This window comes from Phyllopteryx taeniolatus, chromosome 3, assembly GCF_024500385.1.
Source record: "Phyllopteryx taeniolatus isolate TA_2022b chromosome 3, UOR_Ptae_1.2, whole genome shotgun sequence".
NCBI classification, from domain to species: domain Eukaryota; kingdom Metazoa; phylum Chordata; class Actinopteri; order Syngnathiformes; family Syngnathidae; genus Phyllopteryx; species Phyllopteryx taeniolatus.
In genome coordinates this window covers 1846729-1868516 of record NC_084504.1, presented here as the reverse complement: position 1 = coordinate 1868516, position 21788 = coordinate 1846729, and the positions used below count along the sequence as shown (strand labels likewise).

The following is a 21788-nucleotide window of genomic DNA, read 5'->3' as shown; positions in this document are numbered from 1 at the left end:
ACGACCCGGGACACGCTGGAGAGACTACATCCTTCGGCTGGCCTGGGAACGCCTCGGGATCCCCCCGGAAGAGCTGGATGAAGTGGCTGGGGAGAGGGAAGTCTGGGCGTCCCTGCTGAAGCTACTGCGACCCGACCCGGATAAGCGGTAGAGAATGGATGGATGGATGAAGACTATGTCCGACACTAATGTAATTTAAGACACATTGTCAAGGGCTGGTTGAAGAAAGCTGTTAAATCGCATGTGCAAGTCACAAGCAAGTCTCAAGTCATAACCTTCAAGGCTCAAGCAAATCCCACGTCGCTGTGGGAAAAAAATCAAGCAAGTCAAGTCAAGTCGCCTCTAAATTTTAAACAAGTCGAGTCAGGTCATTACTTGGTTTAGGCAAGTTGTAAGTCAAGCCATACAATCTTGCTCCAGTCGCAACATATATTAGAGTGGTAAAAAATGTTTTTTCACAAATCCATCCATCCATTTTCTGAGCCGCTTCTCCTCACTAGGGCTTCTCACCCGATCTCTAAGGGAGAGCCCGGACACCCTGCGGAGGAAACTCATTTTGGCCGCTTGTATCCCGGATCTTGTTCTTTCGGTTACGACCCACAGGTCATTACCATAGGTGAGGGTAGGAACGAAGATCGACCGGTAAATCGAGAGCTTCGCCTTTCGGCTTAGCTCCTTCTTCACCACAACGGACCGATACAAAGTCCGCATTACTACAGACGCTGCACCGATCCGCCTGTCGGTCTCCCGTTCCATTCATGTGTTCAGAATTAAACAATCTATTTTAGAAGCAATTGTCATTAGATTAAAAGTTGTTGATGTTTCATATGCTGTGGTCTCAATTTTAAAAACATAGTGCAGACACCTTTATCACAGAGCCGACACAACAGATGAAACTTTAATGATGACACTTCAATAAACACATTCAGTTGTATGAAAATTATAATCACACATACCTGAAGCTACTCACCATTTGTACTGTACTTACTAATGGTGGAATGCACTTTTGTCGACTTTTTTACTATCGCCATGATAGTAATGCAACGTGAGCCCATAGAGCAGACCTATAATGCACCTTGCATCTTGTAGCGCTGACTCTTTCGTCATGCCTGCAAACGTCTCCACACTTTTTTCTATTTTTTCTTTTTTTTAGCTCTACAACTGACTGCTAGCAACGCCACTTCACTTCTGCATTCAGTGGTTGCCATTATATTTTACACTACTTTCTGCTCTAGAGTGCACACCACTTTGCCTCATTAGTAAATGAGAGGGAGAGAACAGCGACAACATAATCCTTGAATCCATATTTTATTTTCTTTGGAGCTCCTATAGTTGTTCATGCAGGTGGATACTTCACACTGGGAAGTGCGCAACGAAGCAGACTGTGTTGCCAGGTTGGCGGAATGAACCCCCAAAAAGTTGTATACCTTCAAAAAAATAAATACATAAACAGCAAACTGTCTTCATTAAAATGCAGATTTACAACTCTAAACCGGATGATTTGTCAAGTCATGTAGTTCAAGTCCAAAGTCAAGTCTTTCTTAAGTTATTTGGCAAACAAGTCGCAAGTCATAAAACTGGAAACTCGAGTTGACCCGAGTCATTTAACTCCAGCCCCCCAAGCCCCCCATCTCCACATTAAAGTAATTGTGCAACATTTCAGATGGCATGTAATAAAAAGAAATACTCATCCTGCCTTTTAAGGCAATCCATAACTTTGCCCCACTATCTAAACTCATTATTATCATATACTCTCAGATCGTGATCACCCCTCCACCGCCTGTCCCTGCTTCCCTCTGTCCAACATAGGGGACGGAGCCTTCAGCCTCTACCCCACCTTTTAAACTCATTACTGGACCACCTGATCTCTGCCATACTGATTTACAGCGGCTGAAATAAGTATTTAACACGTGACCATTTTTCTCACTACATATATTTCCAAAGGTGCTATCGACATGAACATTTCACCAGATGTTGGGAACAACCCAAGTAACCCATACAGAGAAAGAAAGTAGAACAATTTAGCTCAGGAATTAAGTTGTGTGTAATAATGTGAAATGACAAAGGGGAAAAATGTTGAACACACCAACTGGTATTTATTTAATACTTTGTACAACAGTATACTTTGTTTGCAATGATAGCTTCAAAGACGCCTGCTGTACAGAGAAACTGGTGTGATTTTCATTCCATTCCGCCACAAAAGCAGTCTTTAAATCATGAAGGTTTCGTTGGCTTCTTTTATGGACCTTCAGTTTCAGTTCTTTCGATAGATTTTCGATTGGATTCAAGTCAGGTGATTGGCAGGGCCATTCCAGCAGCATTATTTTTTTTCTTTGAAAGCAATTGAGAGTTTCCTTGGTAGTAAGTTTTGGATCATTATCCTGATGAAATGTCCAGCCTTGTTTCATTAACATCATCCTCGTAGATGGCAGCAGATTTTTGTCAAGAATGTCTCGGTACATTTGCCCTTTCATCCTTCCTTCAATAATGTGTTATAATAAGTTTATTAGTACCATTTGCTGAAAAGCAGCCCCACACCATCATGTTCCCACCTCCGAACTTCACTGTTGGTGTGGTGTTTTTAGGTTGATGTGCAGTGCCATTTCTCCTCCAAATGTGGGGTGCATTATGACATCCAAAGAGTTAAATTTTGCTCTCATCAGACCAGACTATATTCTCCCAATATTTAACTGGCGTGTCCAAATGTTGTTCAGCAAACTTTAACCGAGCTTTGACATGCTTTTTTTTTTTTTAAGGAATGGCATCTTGCGTGGTGAGCGTGCATACAGGCCATGGCGGCGGAGTGCATTACTCACTGTTTTCCTTGTGAAAACATTACCTGCTATTTCCAGGTCTTTTTGAAGCTCTCCACAGGTGGTCATTGGCTCTCGGACAACTCTTCTGATTATTCTTTGCATTCCTCTGTCTGAAATCGAGGAGCGAAGAGCATCTGATCGAGGTGGTATGATTGGCTTTTCACTTATGTATTATGGCCCCAACCATGCTCACTGGAACATTTGCAATGGTTTTGAGACAGCTCTTTGCTCTTACCCATCATGGCATGTGTCTTTACTTACATCTTGGCAATAAGACCTTTTTGTAGGCCATCAATTAGGACTGAACCAGCTGATTTTCATTTGCACTGACAAGGGGCTGGATAGCTGTCTGATTATTGATATATTTTAGGTGTTTTCTTCGCTTTCCATGCCTTTTTACACCTCCCTTTCTTCATGTGTTCAATACCGTTTCCCTGTGTCATTTCAAATTATTACACACAACTTAATTTCTGATCTTATTTGTTCTACTTTCTTTGTATGTATGGATTACTTGGGTTGTTCCTAACATATGGTGAAAATGTCATGTCAATAGCACCTTTGGAAATATACTTAGTGAGAAAACTGGTGACGTTTTAAATACTTATTTCAGCTGCTGTATGTACTCTTTTCAAATCCACACTTAAACCATACTTGTTCACTCCATTTTCACTTCTTTTGCACCAAATGTGTGTTGCTCAGTCTCCCTAGATGGAGGATTTTCTGAATTCTGTATGTACTGCAGTACCAAGCAGTCAGCAGTGGAATACGAGTAAACATGTTTCTCATACTCTGTTGTAGTTTGCTTCATCTATTTCTGAATAAAGCGGTATCTTGCCAGAGCCAGATTTTCCCACAAAGCTGCACTGGTCTGTCAGGGTTGCCTTGTTTACAGGTCCATGTGGAGAGCAGCCAGCCTTCAAAGTGAGAAAGCCAACCATCCGGCCAGAACTAAAACCTGAGCTGCAACTCAAAGCAATTTTTTTGGCCATTTTCTTGATCTTATCCCTAGTTTAAGATGCTTAGACTCAGCTGTGATTCTGTACTTCGGTGCATGCACCAATGAGCACAAGCGACATAGTGTGTCAGCGATTGAGATGCTGAGAGGATTTGTGTGCCCCCCTGGGTCAAGATTCTCATCACTCCCAGCAGCATGCTATATTATCACATTTGCAGTTTACCCAACATGGAAGCGCTCATCTCTCGTCGTCTAATCAGGCGATTGGTGGGTGAAGCCATGGGATCCTTGCACAGTGAGCTCATCTGTCAGCTTGCCTAGTCACATGTAGAGAGGAGAGGACTGAACATGTTGCCCTGGATCAGTACCTGCTGTGTCTTAACACACACTGGCTGGCGAACATTCCTAATGTTTTTGTTGTTTCCCAAAAGTAAGACTGTAAATTGAAGACAGAAATCCATATACTGTGTATATATATATATATATATATATATATATATATATATGTATATGTATATGTATACAACCCCAATTCCAATGGAGTTGGGATGTTGTGTTAAACATAAATAAAAACAGAAGACAATTTTCAAATCATGTTCAACCTATATTTAATTGAATACACTACAAAGATAAGCTATTTAATGTTCAAAATGATAAACTTTATTGTTTTTAGCAACTAATCATAAACTTGGAATGGCTGCAACACGTTCCAAAAAAGCTGGGACAGGTGGCAAAAAAAGACTGAAAAAGTTGAGGAATGCTCATCAAACACCTGTTTGGAACATCCCACAGGTGAACAGGCTAATTGGGAACAGGTGGGTGCCATGATTGGGTATAAAAGGAGATTCCCTAAATTCCTCAGTCATTCACAAGCAAAGATGGGGCGAGGTTCACCTTTTTGTTAATAAGTGCGTGAGAAAATAGTCGAACAGTTTAAGGACAATGTTCCTCAACGTACAATTGCAAGGAATTTAGGGATTTCATCATCTACGGGCCATAATATCATCAAAAGGTTCAGAGAATCTGGAGAAATCACTGCATGTAAGCGGCATGGCCGAAAACCAACATTGAATGCCCGTGACCTTCGATCCCTCAGGCGGCACTGCATCAAACCAATGCAGCCCATGTGGATATCACCACATGGGCTCAGGAACACTTCAGAAAACCAATGTCAGTAAATACAGTTCGGCGCTACATCCGTGAGTGAAACTTGAAACGCTACTATGCAAAGCAAAAGGCATTTATCAACAAAACCCAGAAACGCTGCCGGCTTCTCTGGGCCAGACAAAGCTCATCTAAGATGGACTGATGCAAAGTGGAAAAGTGTTCTGTGGTCCGACGAGTCCACATTTCAAATTGTTTACCTGCTTATTTCAGCAAGACAATGCCAAACAATATTCTGCACGTGTTAAAACAGCATGGCTTCGTAGTAAAAGAGTGCAGGTACTAGACTGGCCTGCCTGCAGTCTCCCATTGAAAATGTGTGGCGCATTATGAACCGTAACAGACGACAACGGAGACCCCGGACTGTTGAACAGCTAAGCTGTACATCAAGCAAGAATGGAAAGAATTCCACCTACAAAGCTTCAACAATTGGTGACCTCCGTTCCCAAACGTACATTAAATATCTTGTATTTGTAGCGTATTCAATTAAATATGTCAAACATGATTTGCAAATCATTGTATTCTGTTTTTATTTATATTTAACACAACGTCCCAACTGGCGGCACGGGTTAGAGCGTCAGCCTCAAAGTTCTGAGGACCCGGGTTCAATCCCCGGCCCCGCATGTGTGGAGTTTGCATGTTCTCCCCGTGCCTGCGTGGGTTTTCTCCGGGCACTCCGGTTTCCTCCCACATCTCAAAAACATGTATGGTCAGTTGAGTGACAACTCTAAATTGCCCGTAGGTGTGAATGTGAGTGCGAATGGTTGTTTGTTTGTATGGGCCCTGCGATTGGCTGGCAACCAGTTCAGGGTGTACCCCGCCTCCTGCCCGATGACAGTTGGGATAGGCTCCAGCACGCCCGCGACCGTAGTGAGGAGAAGCGGCTCAGAAAATGGATGGATGGACAACGTCCCAACTTCATTGATATTGAGGTTGTATATATATATATATATATATATATATAGTATATTTACATTATAGTTGCAAGAAAAAGTATGTGAACCCGTTGTAATTGCATGGATTTCTGCATACATTTTCATCAAATGTGATTTAATCTTCATCGAAGTCTCAGCAATAGACAAACACAGTCTGCTTAAATGAATACTGTACCACACAAACAATTATACATTCCAATGTTTTCACTGAAAATAACACCTAAACATTACTATTACAGTTAAAATGATCTGTTGATGTTGATGACGAATCATGTCACAAAGCATTACTAATAATGACGCATTAGCTAAGTAATGGATGAATGATTTTATTGTCCGTAATGATTAGAGGTAAGTGAAGAAGATGAAAATACTGTTTGTTATTCACTGAGTAGTCGAGTTTGGTCTGACTAGTAACACCATTTACATCATTACATTATCGCTCCGATTGCCGTTGATTTTTGGTTATCGACTTCACCAAAAGCTCCTGTAAATTGAGGTAAGTGTGTGAACTAAAGCTCAAGAAAACAACTGAAGTTGAGTTGATAAAGTGTTCTTGATGATCTTCTGAGTCTTTCCAAGTTCCGCCAGGCTAAAATCACACCCAAAAAAAGTTGCAAAGTGAAAAAAGGAGGTGAACTTTTCGATTGAATAACTGATTGACCCTCCTTTGGCAGCAATAAGTGGAGGGAGACTAGAAATTAAGAATTTCATTGCTCAATGGTACTGTTGTTTTTACTGTGCACATGACAATAAGCATCTTGAATCTTGTACCAAGTGATGTGCTGTAGTTGCAGTCAAGAGGAATTTTGTACTATTAAAAATTTTTCAGATGAGCAATATTATTGGGATATCTGATAGGGGTCATTCTCTTGAAGTCATGCCACATTATCTAAATCGGGTTGAGATGAGGACTCACTGGGCCACTCTGTTAAACACATTATTTTGTTGACTTTCTTCTGTCCTTCTGGCCATCCTCTGTCGAGCTTCAATTGGCTGACAGGTGGTCTTATATTGTCCTGTCAAATGTCTTGATAACAGCGACCAGTCCAGGCTCTGAGTTCGCAAAGCAATCCCAAACCATACTTCCCTTTTGGGGATGAGGTTTTGAGGGTTGTGTGCTGTGCCTTTTTTATCTGCACATATAGCAGCATTGTGCACGTTTCAAACAACTTAATTTTGGTTTCGTAGGTCTACAGAATACTTTGCCAGTATTGTTGGGGAACCTCCAGTTGCTCATGTGCAAAGTTTAAACCTGTGGCAATGTTGTTGTTTTTTCCAATGAATGTGGCTCCCTCCATGGTGTCCGTGATTCCTCTTCACCTCATTGAGCATTGGGCGCTGTACTGTTAGAGTCATCTTTACAGGACAGCCATTTCTAGAGAGAGTCGTTAACTGTGATGAGCATTCTCAATTTATAGAAACTCTGTGTAACCATGTTCTGATAAACAGGCTTAGTGTTAAGATACTTTGTAACCCTTTCCAGCTTCATGCAAGTCAAGAATTTTTAATCCTAGGTCTTCCGAGAGCTCTTCTGCGTGAGGCACTGTTCACATCAGGCAATGAAACTAACAAAATAGTAAACTCAAAACTGGTGGGGGTTTTTTTTTATTAATTTTTTTTATATTCATTATAATCCCTCAAGGGGATATTCAATTTACACTCTGCTGTATATTTTTTGCATTGCACACGATAACAAACCAGATTACACACATGCAGGCATGCAAGGAGAGATGTCAGAGTGAAAGGAGCGCACAAAGAGTGCTGCAACTCTTGACAGTGCCTTGCTTTAGGGCAGCTCACCAATAGCCAGGAACCAAACTAGCATTCCTCCAGCAGCTAGTTGCCTTTTTATTTTTACATTTGTCCACAGCGGAACTAGAGCAATAGCCCTTGAACTCGAAAGCACAAGTCTTTACAAATGAGCTACTGGTGAGACGACTCCTTATTCAGGGAAGTCATTCGCCTACGGCAGGGGTGTCAAACTCAAATTCACGGTGGGCCAAAATTAAAAATTGGGACAATGTCGAGGGCCAAACTCAATATTTAATGAAAAATCACTGCGATGTGCATGTTTCCCTTCTCTGCAGAAATGTAGTGTTAAAGTTTATCATATGACGACAAACTTAAATTTTGGTTAAACATTGAATCTGGAATAAACAAACTTTAATATTATAAACACGAGAAATAAAATTTGCGATAAAAGACATCAGTGTGATTTGTTTGTTGTTTTGTATTTAAATAGATAACATGAATTCTTGTCTCTCCATCTTCTATCTATCTCCAACTACCTTTCTTTTTATGTAAATCTTTTTTCAAAGGCCAACAACTAAACAACCCAAAAAAATAAGAATGTTCTTCAATAAAAACCCAAACTTCAAACTATTAACAGTCCCTGCCTAGGAGTTGATAAAGAACATTTAAAAAAAAACATTTATGTTATATTCTTTGTTACAGCCACGTTGCTCTGCACTCAACAAACAGGTCGGTCTTTTACTTTAGTGAACAGACAATCTGCCTCCCACCTGTCTTGGAAGTTAACCGTTTTCCATCTTTCTTTTGGCCATTTTCGGGAAGGGGAAGTGTAAATTTGCTCGAGGAGACTGGTAGCATAGTTGCTAACGACTGCAACAGAAAGGGAAAGGGCCGCTCTAGACTGATGGGCCAACACACGAGCAAAGCATTCTGGGATTTGTAATATTAGTGGCACATGTGCTATGTACTGGCGGGTCAACTCTAATACACATTTGATATGGTCTTACAGGCCAAATATAATTACATTGTGGGCCAAATTTGGCCCCCGGGCCTGAGTTTGACCTATATGGTCTCGGGGTTCATACTTTTATTTTGGATTCGTGGTACTAGTTTAAGCAGACAGTGAAACAAATGAAGTTCAGCTCATGCCCACTTTGTGCAGAAATCTAATTAATTCTAAAGGGTTCATAAACTTTTTCTTGCAACTGTGTTTTTGTGCATCTGTGTGTGCTTGTGTGTGTGTCCTGAACTGGTTGCGCTCAACAAAGACAGTCTGTAAATGATTATTAATCTGGTACTCATCTAAATAAATAACACACACAGTTTTAACAAGCAAGAGAACAGTTTTAAAGAAGCCCTCAAAGGCACAAGCTAAGCAAAATTTTCCATCAGACCTTTTAAACAAATCGTCTCTCAGAGAGGTTTGGTAAAAGGTAATAAGAATCATGTTACACAACTAAAAGAAGCCCCAGTGGTTGCCGGGAAGGCTGTTTGGGCATGCTGACCTGCTATTTTCCAGGTAGCTGGGAAGATGCAGACTGGTGTGCTTTACAGGCAGCCCACAGATGGTTTAGCCATATTATTCTGTCAGCTTTCATCTCCAGAGGAGACACCATGCAGGTATTGTCTTCACATAATCAAAAAAGACATTTTCAGATCTCCATGGTCACATACCATCCAAATAGTAGGCACTCATTGAACTGGGCGGAATGTGGAAAGTACTGCATGTCTCCTCTTAGAAAAAAAAAAGCACCTTTTAGCTTTTGAAAGAAAATTACTTTTGTATGGTTAGCTTACTCTTGTAATTAAAAAAAAGAAAAGGAAAATGATAATTATAACTAGTAATACTTTAATAATTTATTAGACCATCTCCCAATGTTTATGCCACAACTGACAACTAAATTAACACCAATGGTAATTACCAAAATCCTCTATGTAGAAACATTTAGTAAGTACAGTATATAAAAAAATGGTAAAAAAATTATTATTTTTTTTATTCTTATTTTTATAGTCAATTTATAGCCAATAGGGAAATGTCTTATGGTCCTTGAATGTTATACTTGACTAATGTTCTTGGTCGATTGCTGTTGTAGCATATACGGGTTAAATAAAAATGTAATTAATTTAGGAGAAAAGAATGAGCTGGAAGCGACGTCTGTGTTACTTCCGGTTTAGCATAATTTTAAATTACAGCGTTATAAATCAAACTATTTTATCTAGGAAAAGGGGCACCACGTCACTTTTTGTGTGGGTAAAATTTAGGGAAAGTGACGAGAAACCTTTTTATCAATCTCGTAATCTGAAGCTTGCTATACTTTCTGAAGTTTTGAAGAGTTCTAGACGGCCAGAAGTTTTGTTCTTCGAACCCAAACACACAATAATGCAGGTGGTGAATTTTATACAAAATTTTATGAGATCTAACATGGGGAATCTACAAAAGGGAAATAATGCAGGAAACCAAAACAAAACAAACAAAGTACAGACGAACATTGGCAAAGGAAATTGACTTGTGATATGAGGGTGGAATGAACGTGTAGTGAATGCATGTAGCTGGGGCTTCCTGTTCTCATTCATCCATCCATCCATCCATTTTCTGAGCCGCTTCTCCTCACTAGGGTCGCGGGGGTGCTGGAGCCTATCCCAGCTGTCATCGGGCAGGAGGCGGGGTACACCCTGAACTGGTTGCCAGCCAATCGCAGGGCACATAGGAACAAACAACCATTCGCACTCACAGTCATGCCTACGGGCAATTTAGAGTCTCCAATTCTTGCATGTTTTTGGGATGTGGGAGGAAACCGGAGTGCCCGGAGAAAACCCACGCAGGCACAGGGAGAACATGCAAACTCCACACAGGCGGGGACGGGGATTGAACCCCGCACCTCAGAACTGTGAGGCTGACGCTCTAACCAGTCGGCCACCGTGCCGCCTGTTCTCATTCATTTAAACCCAAATATGCACTAATCTGTACTTTTAGTAGCAAGGTTGGATTTACATGTCTTGAACACGATTGAGGAAAACCTCCAGGTGTTCGGCCGGCGCAGTCCACACGGGGAAAAAGTGGATTTGCCGGGAAGGAGGAAGAAAAAGGAAAAAGGGACCACAAAAACCCTGGCAGGACGGCCGGAGCCCAGGTGTCTCTGCTCGCAAGACGTTCGGAGCGGACGTGTAGTGCCCGCTTCCGTCCCCAACGGGGTGTGCTCAGGTGCCTGAAAAGGGTAGCTCGGAGCGCTTGCAGGATGCTCCGCAGCCGGGGATGCTCCGATGTGTCCTCGTCACCTTATGGTGAGGTGGGCTTCCTAGCGGGGCCAGTCTTCGGCAAGTCAGTCGGACGAGACAAGAGCTGAGCCTGAGAGAGCATAGCGCCGGCCTTTTTATGGACGGAGCGAGACAAAAGGGGGTGGTGTCGTACCCCCCTTCTTTTCCCATCACCTTCAGGACCAAAAAGGAAGCTGGACCGCCTCTGAGTGTTACTTTTCCATTTTAGGATTATTTTGTGGTTTAAAACCAGTGGAAAAAAATATTAATTATTGGATTTAAGATGGCGGCACGGTGGGCGACTGGTTAGAGCGTCAGCCTCACAGTTCTGAGGACCTGGGTTCAATCCCCGGCCCCGCCTGTGTGGAGTTTGCATGCTCTCCCCGTGCCTGCGTGGGTTTTCTCCGGGCACTCCGGTTTCCTCCCACATCCCAAAAACATGCATTAATTGGATACTCTAAATTGCCTGTAGGTGTGAATGTGAGTGCGGATGGTTGTTTGTTTGTATGTGCCCTGCGATTGGCTGGCAACCAGTTCAGGGTGTACCCCGCCTCCTGCCCGATGACAGCTGAGATAGGCTCCAGCACGCCCGCGACCCTAGTGAGGAGAAGCGGCTCAGAAAATGGATGGATGGATTTAAGATAACAAGACCATTGTTCCTGCTTTGCATTGTACCACGCCCATCCACTTTAATCCCTGTAACGAATGTTTCAAGTGTTATGTGATTGTTGAGAACACTGTGATATTTGCAATGTGGCATTTGTGTGGTGTGGAGTGAAACATTTCATCTGGTTCAGTTGACAACAGATTCAACATCAGACATTCAAGTTTGCAGAAATGCAGTCACTAGTGGCGTTCATGTAAAGTTCTTAAAATATTAAATCACAGTCAAGTCCGGTAAAGACTGTGGTTAATGAACCCGCGGCGGTTCCGTCGCCTGTGGGTGTCACGAGCACCCCGTCCATTGTCCCGACTTGACTGGCCAAGTGTCGCTCCAGCGCAGCAGGGAGGAGACGCCTTTGTTGGTGAGGGTCTGGGGGCTGGTTGGTGGTGGAAGTTAATTAATTTCACGTTCTGGTGCAAAACTAAGTGTCTTTTGTCTCCGCTTTGATGCTGCTGGTAATTCACTTAGTGTTGGCGTTCGAAAGCAGATGTCTTGTCTCACTTTTGATGATCCAGGCTTCTGATTCACTTAGCGTCTGTATGCGAAGTTGAATCTCGCCACTCCGTGGTCGTCTACCTCGGTGGGGAGAGCGGCGGTCGCCGCAGATTGGGGTGCTGGGTGTCATCTTTTCATGGCGTGTCCGCTACACTTTGTAGTTGGCCACAATTACAAGTTACCCTGTTTAAAATGTCATAGTAGTGTAAATATTTCAACTGTTTTCTCAAATTAATTTATCCATCCATCCATTTTCTTTTACCGCTTATCCTCACTTGGGTCGCGGGATATCCCAGCTATCTTCGGGCGGGAGGCGGGGTACACCCTGAACTGGTCGCCACCCAATCACAGGGCACATATAAACAAACAACCATTTGCACTCACATTCACACCTACGGGCAATTTAGCGTCTTGAATCAACCTACCACGCATCTTTTTGGGATGTGGGAGGAAACCGGAGTGCCCGGAGAAACCCACCCAGGCACGGGAGATCATGCAAACTCCACACAAGCAGGGCCGGGATTTGAACTCCGGTCCCCAGAACTGTGTGCTAACCAGTCGTCCACCGTGCCGGCCAAAGTAATTTAAGTAAATAAATTTGATTACATTTTGATTACTTTTCTTAGTTTTGAATGAAAGCACCAACAGGACCCTTGGATGTTTCCTCTAAAAAAGTGGATTAAAACTGGATAGATGATTATTTTGGAATTAACCACATATTTGTTCTTTACCTAAATAATAAACTGATAACAAAACACACTGAAATGTAAATAATTTTTAAAAACTGTTTTTTGCATTATATATGTACAGCATGTGGAAAACCACCATGTTGACCTAATGACAAATGTGCACAATTTTGACAATATCGCTTGATATGACAAATAAGTGAATGTTCCATAAAAAAAATTTTAAAGTCCAAAATGATAAAGATGAAACTGTTCAAAAATACATGTTCTTTTATGTTCCAAAGTGTAATTATGAGACTAACCTTTTCAGAATCTCAGAAAAATTGACAAGTGGTCATTTTTGGAAAAACGTGTCATGTTTGAGACTACAGCAGAACTGCACGTGACTAGAGAGAGACAATCACAAGCATTCGCTTTAGAAGATGGAAGTGATATGAAAACAAATCAGAGATTTTGCAGCTTTTTTCCAAATGTAACTATAATTGTAATCATGGAAATTTTCTAAAAGCAACTGTAATTTAATGAAACATTTTAATGTAATTTTTCAATTAAATTACGTAATCTAGTTACATGTAGTTAGTTATTCCCCAACGCCTGTTCACTGCATGTATAGTATGTGATATAGTATGGTACATTCAAGTTGGCATTTTAAGCTACAAAAATACATTGATAAATATTGACAATAGATTATGAATACATATTGCTGGCATTGGCAAAATCCTCATATGTTTAAAATATGTTCATATGTTCACTTTTCAGGAAAACAAAAAAACTGCACCTTCGTTTTTCCATAAACATTGCATCATCAAAGAGAGCAAGTCATTTTTAACACTATAGATATTGGTCAATAATATGTAAAAAAAAATACAAAATATTAATAATAATAATAATAACAGACCCACATTTGGACTGACCATTTGTATCAGTTTGTAAAAAAATTTGAAATTGACCAAACTTGGACATAGGAGGTTTCCGCCCAAGAGTGACAATATGTACATATACTGTACACTATTATGTTTAGATTGATACAATTTGTTACACATAGAATATGCAAAATGTATGTATGCATATTAATATTTATTCGGCATAAAGGTCAAGAAAAGAGTAAATCAAATCTTCCTCCTTTCCCGTCCCCTCTGTTTTCAATGTTTTCTGTTTTGATGAAAGGTCACAAAAGAAGAATTGGAATAATTATCGAGTCCACTCTTGGTGCTAGTGGAAGGTCATCATGGGGATGAAAGGCCTCATCTTGGGCTGCGTGATTGTGGCCATGGTCCTCGAGCCCTCCACTGCTGGCCTGGTAAAGAAGGTCATACGGCATCGCAGAGAGGCTCTAATGCCTAAGAAGAACCAAGAGAACCTCACACTACCAAACCCTGACCAACCAGTTGTCTTCAACCACGTCTACAACATAAATGTTCCCTCCACATCCCTCTGTTCCGTGGACCTCGAGTCACCTGGCGGCACCGTGCCCAATCACAAGAATAACCCACTGGACATGCAAAACACTGAGTACATGGAGCACACGGTGGACGGTGACAATCAGATCGTCTTTACCCACCGCATCAATATCCCCAAGCAGGCGTGTGGCTGCAACAACCAGCCGCCTGATATAAAAGAAATCCTGAACAGACTGGAGATGTTGGAGTCAGAACTTTCCAGTCTGAGAGAGCAGTGTGGCAGTGGCGCAGGTTGCTGTGGATCTCAAATTACTGGTAAGTTAACATAAAACACTCTATGAGGGGTTTGATGTAGTGTATGTGATATAAATAAATGTATTTTAAAATAATTACTCAAAGGCATGCATGAAAAATAAAGACAAGGATATCCATCACAACTGTTCCAGCAATTCCAACATAAACTCAAAACTTCATATCCTGTGTAAACATCTCTTACTGTAGATGTCAAATCAAAAGCTCAGTGGGAAACTTTTAAATGCAAATTACTTCTCACTATTCTTCAGTGCTGTCTACTGACAAAAAAAAAAAAAAGATTGTCAATGTTCTAGTTTGATACATAAATTGTACCAGTGTGCTTTGAAGCAACACCAACACTGGGTAATTCTAATCTAATGAAATCCAATAAAAGTACTGTGTCAAACAGCGTGTCTTTACAAAGATGATATTTTTCTAGTTTTGCTTGAACTATACAGTATGGTTTTTATTGTAGTTGACAGTCGAGTAGAACTGCTGTGAATCTTTTGGGAGAGCTATTAATAAGATGCAGCTGCATTAAACTACAACCACACTAATGAGCATGAAATATTGAGAGAGCTCTTGTATTTGGATCACCTGTGTGTAGGGTGCCAAATGTGATACGCTTCCAGAGAATGTCGTTCCATATTAATTTATCCGACTGTCTTAGTTTGATTAAAATAAAACAAAAAAAATAAGTTGTAATCACTGATTACCCTGAGGGTTTCAGTAAGTTTAGAGCTTTAAAAAATGATTAATAATGCTTGTCTTAAGTAGCTTTGTGTGTGTCCAAAATCTGTTTTTAAATTAAAATATGTCTTTATGCTTACTTCTCATCTATCAGGAGAGGTCTCCACAAAGCCTTACTGTAATGGCCGTGGGAATTGGAGCACTGACACCTGCAGCTGTGTATGTGAGCCAGGTTGGAAAGGCCCCAACTGCACAGAACCTGAATGCCCCAATGACTGCCAGGACCAGGGCCGCTGTGTGGATGGGAAATGTGAATGCTTTGAAGGCTTCAGTGGGGATGACTGCAGCGCAGAGCTTTGCCTGCTGGACTGTGGTGATTACGGTCATTGTGTTGAAGGGTCTTGTCTGTGCGAGGAGGGCTTCATTGGTGAGGACTGCTCCCAGACAAACTGCCTCAACAACTGTCTGGGTCGTGGACGTTGCGTTGATGACGAGTGTGTCTGCGATGAGCCTTGGACGGGCTTTGACTGCTCTGAACTCATCTGTCCAAATGACTGCTACGACCGTGGACGCTGCGTCAACGGCACTTGCTTCTGTGATGATGGCTTCACCGGAGAAGACTGTGGTGATCTCACTTGTCCTGGCAACTGTAACAACCGGGGCATGTGTGTGAACGGACAGTGTGTGTGTCAGAGCGGCTACAGTGGAGAAGATTGCTCCAAGCTCACCTGTCCCCAAAACTGCAATGAGCGAGGGCATTGCTTCAACGGGAAATGCATCTGTGACCCAGGTTTTGAGGGTGAAGACTGCTCTGTTCTGTCATGCCCTGAAAACTGCAGCAACAAAGGCCAGTGTATAAATGGAGAATGTTTGTGTGATGAAGAATACCAAGGTGAGGACTGTAGTGAGCTGTCCTGCCCTAACAACTGCCTCGATCGTGGGCGCTGTGTTTCTGGCCAATGCATATGTGATAAAGGGTTCACTGGCGAGGACTGCAGCATCAAGACCTGTCCCAAAGATTGCATGGGACGTGGGGAGTGTGTAGATGGCAAGTGTGTGTGCTTCACTGGTTTTACGGGTAAAGGCTGTGGTGAGCTGACCTGCCCCAATAACTGTCTCGGCCGTGGCCACTGTGTGAACGGCCAATGTATTTGTCACAAGGGTTTCACTGGTGATGACTGCAGTGAGAAGACCTGTCCCAAAAACTGTCTGGACAGAGGATATTGCAATGATGGCATCTGTGTGTGCTATGAAGGCTTCACTGGGCTCGATTGCTCCATCATAACCTGCCCTGGGGACTGCCAGAACCATGGACGCTGTGAAAATGGAGTGTGTGTCTGCAATGAGGGTTTCATTGGTGAAGACTGCTCTGCTGGTAAGGACAATGTCTCAATCATTACTTTGTCTTTCAGATACTGTGCTTTTTAAACTGCTTGCAATTAATTTGCTACTCAGGTCTCAATGGCATTCACCTTAAACATCCAATGTATGTATATAGATTGGACACTATCTCCACCACTTGACTAGCCATCCTTACGATTGTGGGACAAACAAAAAAAAAAGATTCTCTTTCTGATTCTTGTGAACAAATCAAATTGCACTTATTGTTACTTTTTCCCTTTAAGTTGTTAAAATGTTTCAAGTTTACAGATATTTCGTTTTGTAAATTCATCCATCTATCCATACATTCTTTGTGCCACTAATCCTCACCAGGGTTGCGGGTGTGGCTGGAGCCCATAATAGCTGAATTTTGGGCAAGAGGCAGGTACACCCTCAAATAGTCGCCAAGGGTACACAGAGACAAACAACCATTCTTCGAGTATTAATACATTCGTATGTAGAACTAGAATAACTTTCTTACAGTGCAGATCTCCACCAAGGTTGAAAATCTGTAATTAAACATAATAAAGTTTTCTTTTGGTAACACCAAAGCAAAGAATTGCCATGGTTACATTCAAAAATAAAATACAATACTGTACAGTAGGTGGCAATAATGCTCATAAAATGGTTTACAGCTACCAAACAACCAAAGGAGAAAAAAAATTATTGGTCCACTGGTAATGTAGAAGCTTACATAGTGTAGCTGCCTTTCAGGCATCAGGCCCAGGTTCAATACCAAGTCACTGCCCCATTCATTATCACACTGTGATTGACTTGGGACCACTCCAGACTGTACACTTCCTCTTGCCCTAAGGGGATTTTCTGTGACCCCCATCAAAAAAAGCAATAAAGAAGTGTGTGTTTTTCCTCAATCCATGCCAAATGTTTCCAGTTTTGTCGAAATGGGTGTCCTAGTTTTTGAGTGTTTCCATTTTGTGCATAGCATGGACTTTCTCTGTTTGTCCACAGTTTCACCGCCAAAGGACCTAACTGTGGAAGAGGTCACACCTGAGACAGTGGATCTGTCTTGGGAGAATGAGATGCGTGTGACGGAGTACCTCATCACCTACATTCCCACAGCCCCTGGAGGTCTGGAGCTGGATGTGCGGGTGCCCGGCGACCAGAAGAAGGCCACTATTAGAGAGCTCGAACCAGGCATTGAGTACCTGATCAGTGTCTATGCAATTCTCAATAACAAGAGGAGCATTCCTGTTACCGCCAGGGTGGCAACACGTATGAGATTTCCAGTTTATAAGTAACAATAAAACAGTCTCAAGCTTATACAAAATGTTAAAAATTAACAGTTCCTAATCATCCCAGACCTTCCTGAGCCTGAGGGATTGAAGTTCAAGACAGTGCGTGCGACATCTGTAGAGGTACAATGGGACCCACTGGACATCCCCTTTGATGGCTGGAACCTCATCTTCAGAAACACTGTGAGTCAATTTACTGCTATATACCATGGGAATATTTACTTTAAAATGTCATTGCAGACTCTAGCATAATATAGATTTTTTTTTTTTAATGCTGGAAATCATTTGCAAGCTAACCTTAACTCAAAATTCCACCCTGCCTTAGGATGAGAGGGCTTATAATGTTAAACAGGGACATATACTGTATAACAAAGCAAATCTGATACTGTCCAACTTAAAATGTTGGAACCACGGCTTAGAGCCATTTGTAAACATTCATCCATCCATTTTCTGAGATGCTTATCCTCACTACGGTCGCGGGATCATTTGAAAAAACTACCACTCAAATCAATTCGAAATCTATTCAATGATTGTTTATGTCATGTCACTCATAGTGTAGTGGTACACATTGCTCACCTTCATTTAGCCAGAGTGAGATTGATTTTCATTCAGTGACTGTTGGTGTGCATGTGTAAACTGCTGTCTGCGTGTACGTATATGCCTATATGATTCCTGGTCATTGGAGAATATGCTATACAAACCCCAATTCCAAAGAAGTTGGGACATTGTGGAAAATGTAAATACAAATAGAATACAATGATTTTCAATTTTTTTTCAACCTACATTCTGTTGAATACACTACAAAGATGCGCTATTTTATGCTGTTCACACTGATGAAGGTTATTGTTTTTTTGAACTTTTTCTCTCATTTTTAATTTAATGCCTGCAGCACGTTCCTAAAAAGCTGGGATAAGGGCAACAAAAGACTGGGAACGTTGAGAATGCTCAAAAAACACCTGTTTGGGACATTCCACAGGTGAACAGGTTAATTGGAAACAGGTGATTTTCATAATGTGGTATGAAAGGAGCATCCCCAAAAGGCTCAGTTGTTCACAAGCAAGGATTGAGCGAAACCTCACCACTTTGTGAACAGTTGCATCAACAAACAGTCCAACAGTTTAATAACTACGTTTCTCAATTTGTAATTTATGGATTTCATCATCTACCATCCATAACATCTTGAAAAGATTCAGAGAATCTACAAAAATCTCAGCACCTAAGCGGCAACAGCACTGTATTAAAAACCGGCATCATTGTGTAAAGGATATTCCCACGTGTGCTGAAGAACACTTCAGAAAACCATTGTCAGTTAACACAGTTAGTCACTACATCTGCAAATGCAAGTTCAAACTCTAACATGGAAAACGAAAGCCATATATGAGCAACACCCAGAAACGCCCCTGGCTTCTCTGAGCCCAAACTCATCTGAGATGGATTGACGTAGAGTACAAAAGTGTACTGTGGTCTGACGAATCCACATTTCAAATATTTTTGGGGAAATCATGGACGTTGTGTCCTGCGGCCCAAAGAGGAAAATCAGGACCATCCTGATTGTTATCAGCGAAAAGTTCAAAATCCAGATTATGCGATGGTATCGGGGTGTGTTAGTGCCCATGGCATGGGTAGCTTGCCCATCTGTCAAGGGAATATTAATTCTGAACGGTACATACAGGTTTTGGAGCAACATATGCTGCCATCCAAGCAACATCTTTTTCAGAAACGTCCCTCCTTATGTCAGCAAGACAATGCCAAGCCATAGTCTGCACGTTATAACAGCATGGCTTCGTAGTAAAGGCATGGAGTCCAGACTTGTCTCCAAATGAAAATGTGTGTCGCATTATGAAGCGCAAAATACAGCAACGGGGAACCCGGACTGTTGAGCAACTGAAGTTGTACATCAAGCAAGAATGGGGAAGAATTCAAACTACAAAGCTTCAACAATTTGTGTCCTCAGTTCACAAAGACTTCTTGAGTGTTGTTGTCCCAGCTTTTTCAGAACAGCAAAGCAAAGCAAATTTAATTATAAAGTGCATTTCATACACAAGGTAACTCAATGTGCTTTACATGATTAAAACCATTATAGGACATATTTCCCAAAAAACAATAGTTTATCAGTTTGAACATTGAATATTTTGTCTTTGTGGAGTAATAAATTGAATATAGGTTGAAAAGGATTTGCAAATCATCTTGTTTTTAATTACGTTTTACACAACGTCCCAACTTCATATGAATTGGAGTTATCGCCCCAGGGCTTATGTGAAATCCATCCATCCATTTTCTTCCGCTTATCCGAGGTCAGGTCGCGGGGGCAGTAGCTTTAGCAGGGAAGTCTGGGCTTCCCTCTCCCCAGCCACTTCCTCCAGCTCTTCCGCAGCATTCCCAGGCAAGACGTAGTCTCTGCAGCATTATCCTAGGGCATCCTCGGGGTCTCCTCCCGGTGGGACGTGCCCGGAACACCTCACCAGGGGGGCGTCCTAAACCGATGCCTGAGTCCTCTCAATCCGGAGGAGCAACGGGTCTCCTCTGAGCCCCTCCCGGATGACCGAGCTTCTCACTCTATCTCTCAGGAAGAGCCTGGACACCCTGCAGAGGAAACTTATTTCGGCTGCTTGTATCCGGGATCTTGTTCTTTCAGTCACAACCCACAGCTCGTGACCATAGGTCAGGGTAGGAACGTAGATCGAAAATAAAATAGAGAGCTTCGCCTTTCGGCTTAGCTCCTTCTTCTCCGCAAGGGACCGATACAAAGTCTGCATCACTGCAGAAGCTGCACCAATCTGCCTGTCGATCTCTCGTTCCCTTCTTCCCTCGCTCGTGAACAAGACCCCAAGATATTTGAACTCCTTCACTTGGGGCAGTATCTCATCCCCGAGCTGGAGAGGGCACACCGCCCTTTTCCAACTGAAGACCATGTTCTCAGATTTGGAGGTGCTTATTTTCATCCCAGCCGCTTCACACTCGGCTGCAAACCGCTCCATTGAGAGTTGGAGATCACAGCTTGATGAAGCCAACAGAACCACATCATCTGCAAAAAGCAGAGATGCAATACTGAAGCCACCAAACCGGAGCCCCTCTGTGCCTCGGCTGCACCTAGAAATTCTGTCCATAAAAGTTATGAACAGAATCGGTGACAAAGGGCAGCCTTGGCGGAGTCCAATCCTCACCGGAAACGAGTCCGATTTACTGCCTCAGCAACCACCAAAGCTGCATTCCGCTTGGCCAGCCGGTACCCATCAGCTGCCTCAGGAATCCCACAGGCCAAAAAGGCGCGATAGGACTCATTCTTCAGCTTGACGGCATCCCTCACCGCTGGTGTCCCCCAATGGGTTCGGGGATTGCCGCCACGACAAGCACCGACCACCTTACGGCCACAGCTCTGGTCAGCTGCCTCGGCAATGGGGGCACGGAACATGGTCCACTCAGACTCAATGTCCCCCACTTCCCCTGGAATGTGGGTGAGGTTCTGCCAGAGGTGGGAGTTGAAAGTCCTTATGACAGGGGATTCTGCCAGACCTTCCCAGCAGACCCTCACAATACGTTTGGGCCTGCCAGGTCAAAACGGAATCTTCCCCCACCGTTGGAGCCAACTCACCACCAGGTGGTGATTAGTTGACAGCTCCGCCCCTCTCTTCACCCAAGCGTCCAAGACATGCGGCTGCAAGTCTGATGACACGACCACAAAGTCAATCATCGAACTGCGACCTATGGTGTCCTGGTGCCAAGTGCACGTATGGACACCCTTATGCTTGAACATGGTGTTTGTTATAGACAATCCGTGACGAGCACAGAAGTCCAATAACAGAACACCACTCGGGTTCTGATCGGGGGGGCCGTTCCTCCCAATCACGCCCTTCCAGGTCTCACTGTCATTGCCCACATGAACATTGAAGTCCGCCACCAGAACGATGGAGTCCCCAGTGGGAGCGCTCTCCATCACCCCCTCCAAGGACTCCAAAAAGGGTGGGTACTCTGAACTGCTGTTTGGTGCATATGCACAAACAACAGTCAGGAACCGTCCCCCCACCCAAAGGCGGAAGGAGGCTACCCTC

The 21788-nt window shown here is 42.7% G+C and overlaps 1 protein-coding gene across 4 annotated transcripts in view; it reads left to right on the top strand.

The window, feature by feature from the left end:
* tncb (tenascin Cb) overlaps nucleotides 1-21788 on the top strand; it is a 129346-nt gene that overhangs the window by 75356 nt on the left and 32202 nt on the right. For all 4 annotated transcript variants that reach the window (XM_061766380.1, XM_061766379.1, XM_061766381.1 and 1 more), the window contains exons 3-6: nucleotides 13890-14437; nucleotides 15261-16481; nucleotides 17456-17719; nucleotides 17807-17922. In XM_061766380.1, the coding sequence (XP_061622364.1) occupies nucleotides 13951-14437; nucleotides 15261-16481; nucleotides 17456-17719; nucleotides 17807-17922 (2088 nt within the window). In that variant the 5' untranslated portion in view covers nucleotides 13890-13950. The remainder of the gene's footprint in view (nucleotides 1-13889; nucleotides 14438-15260; nucleotides 16482-17455; nucleotides 17720-17806; nucleotides 17923-21788) is intronic.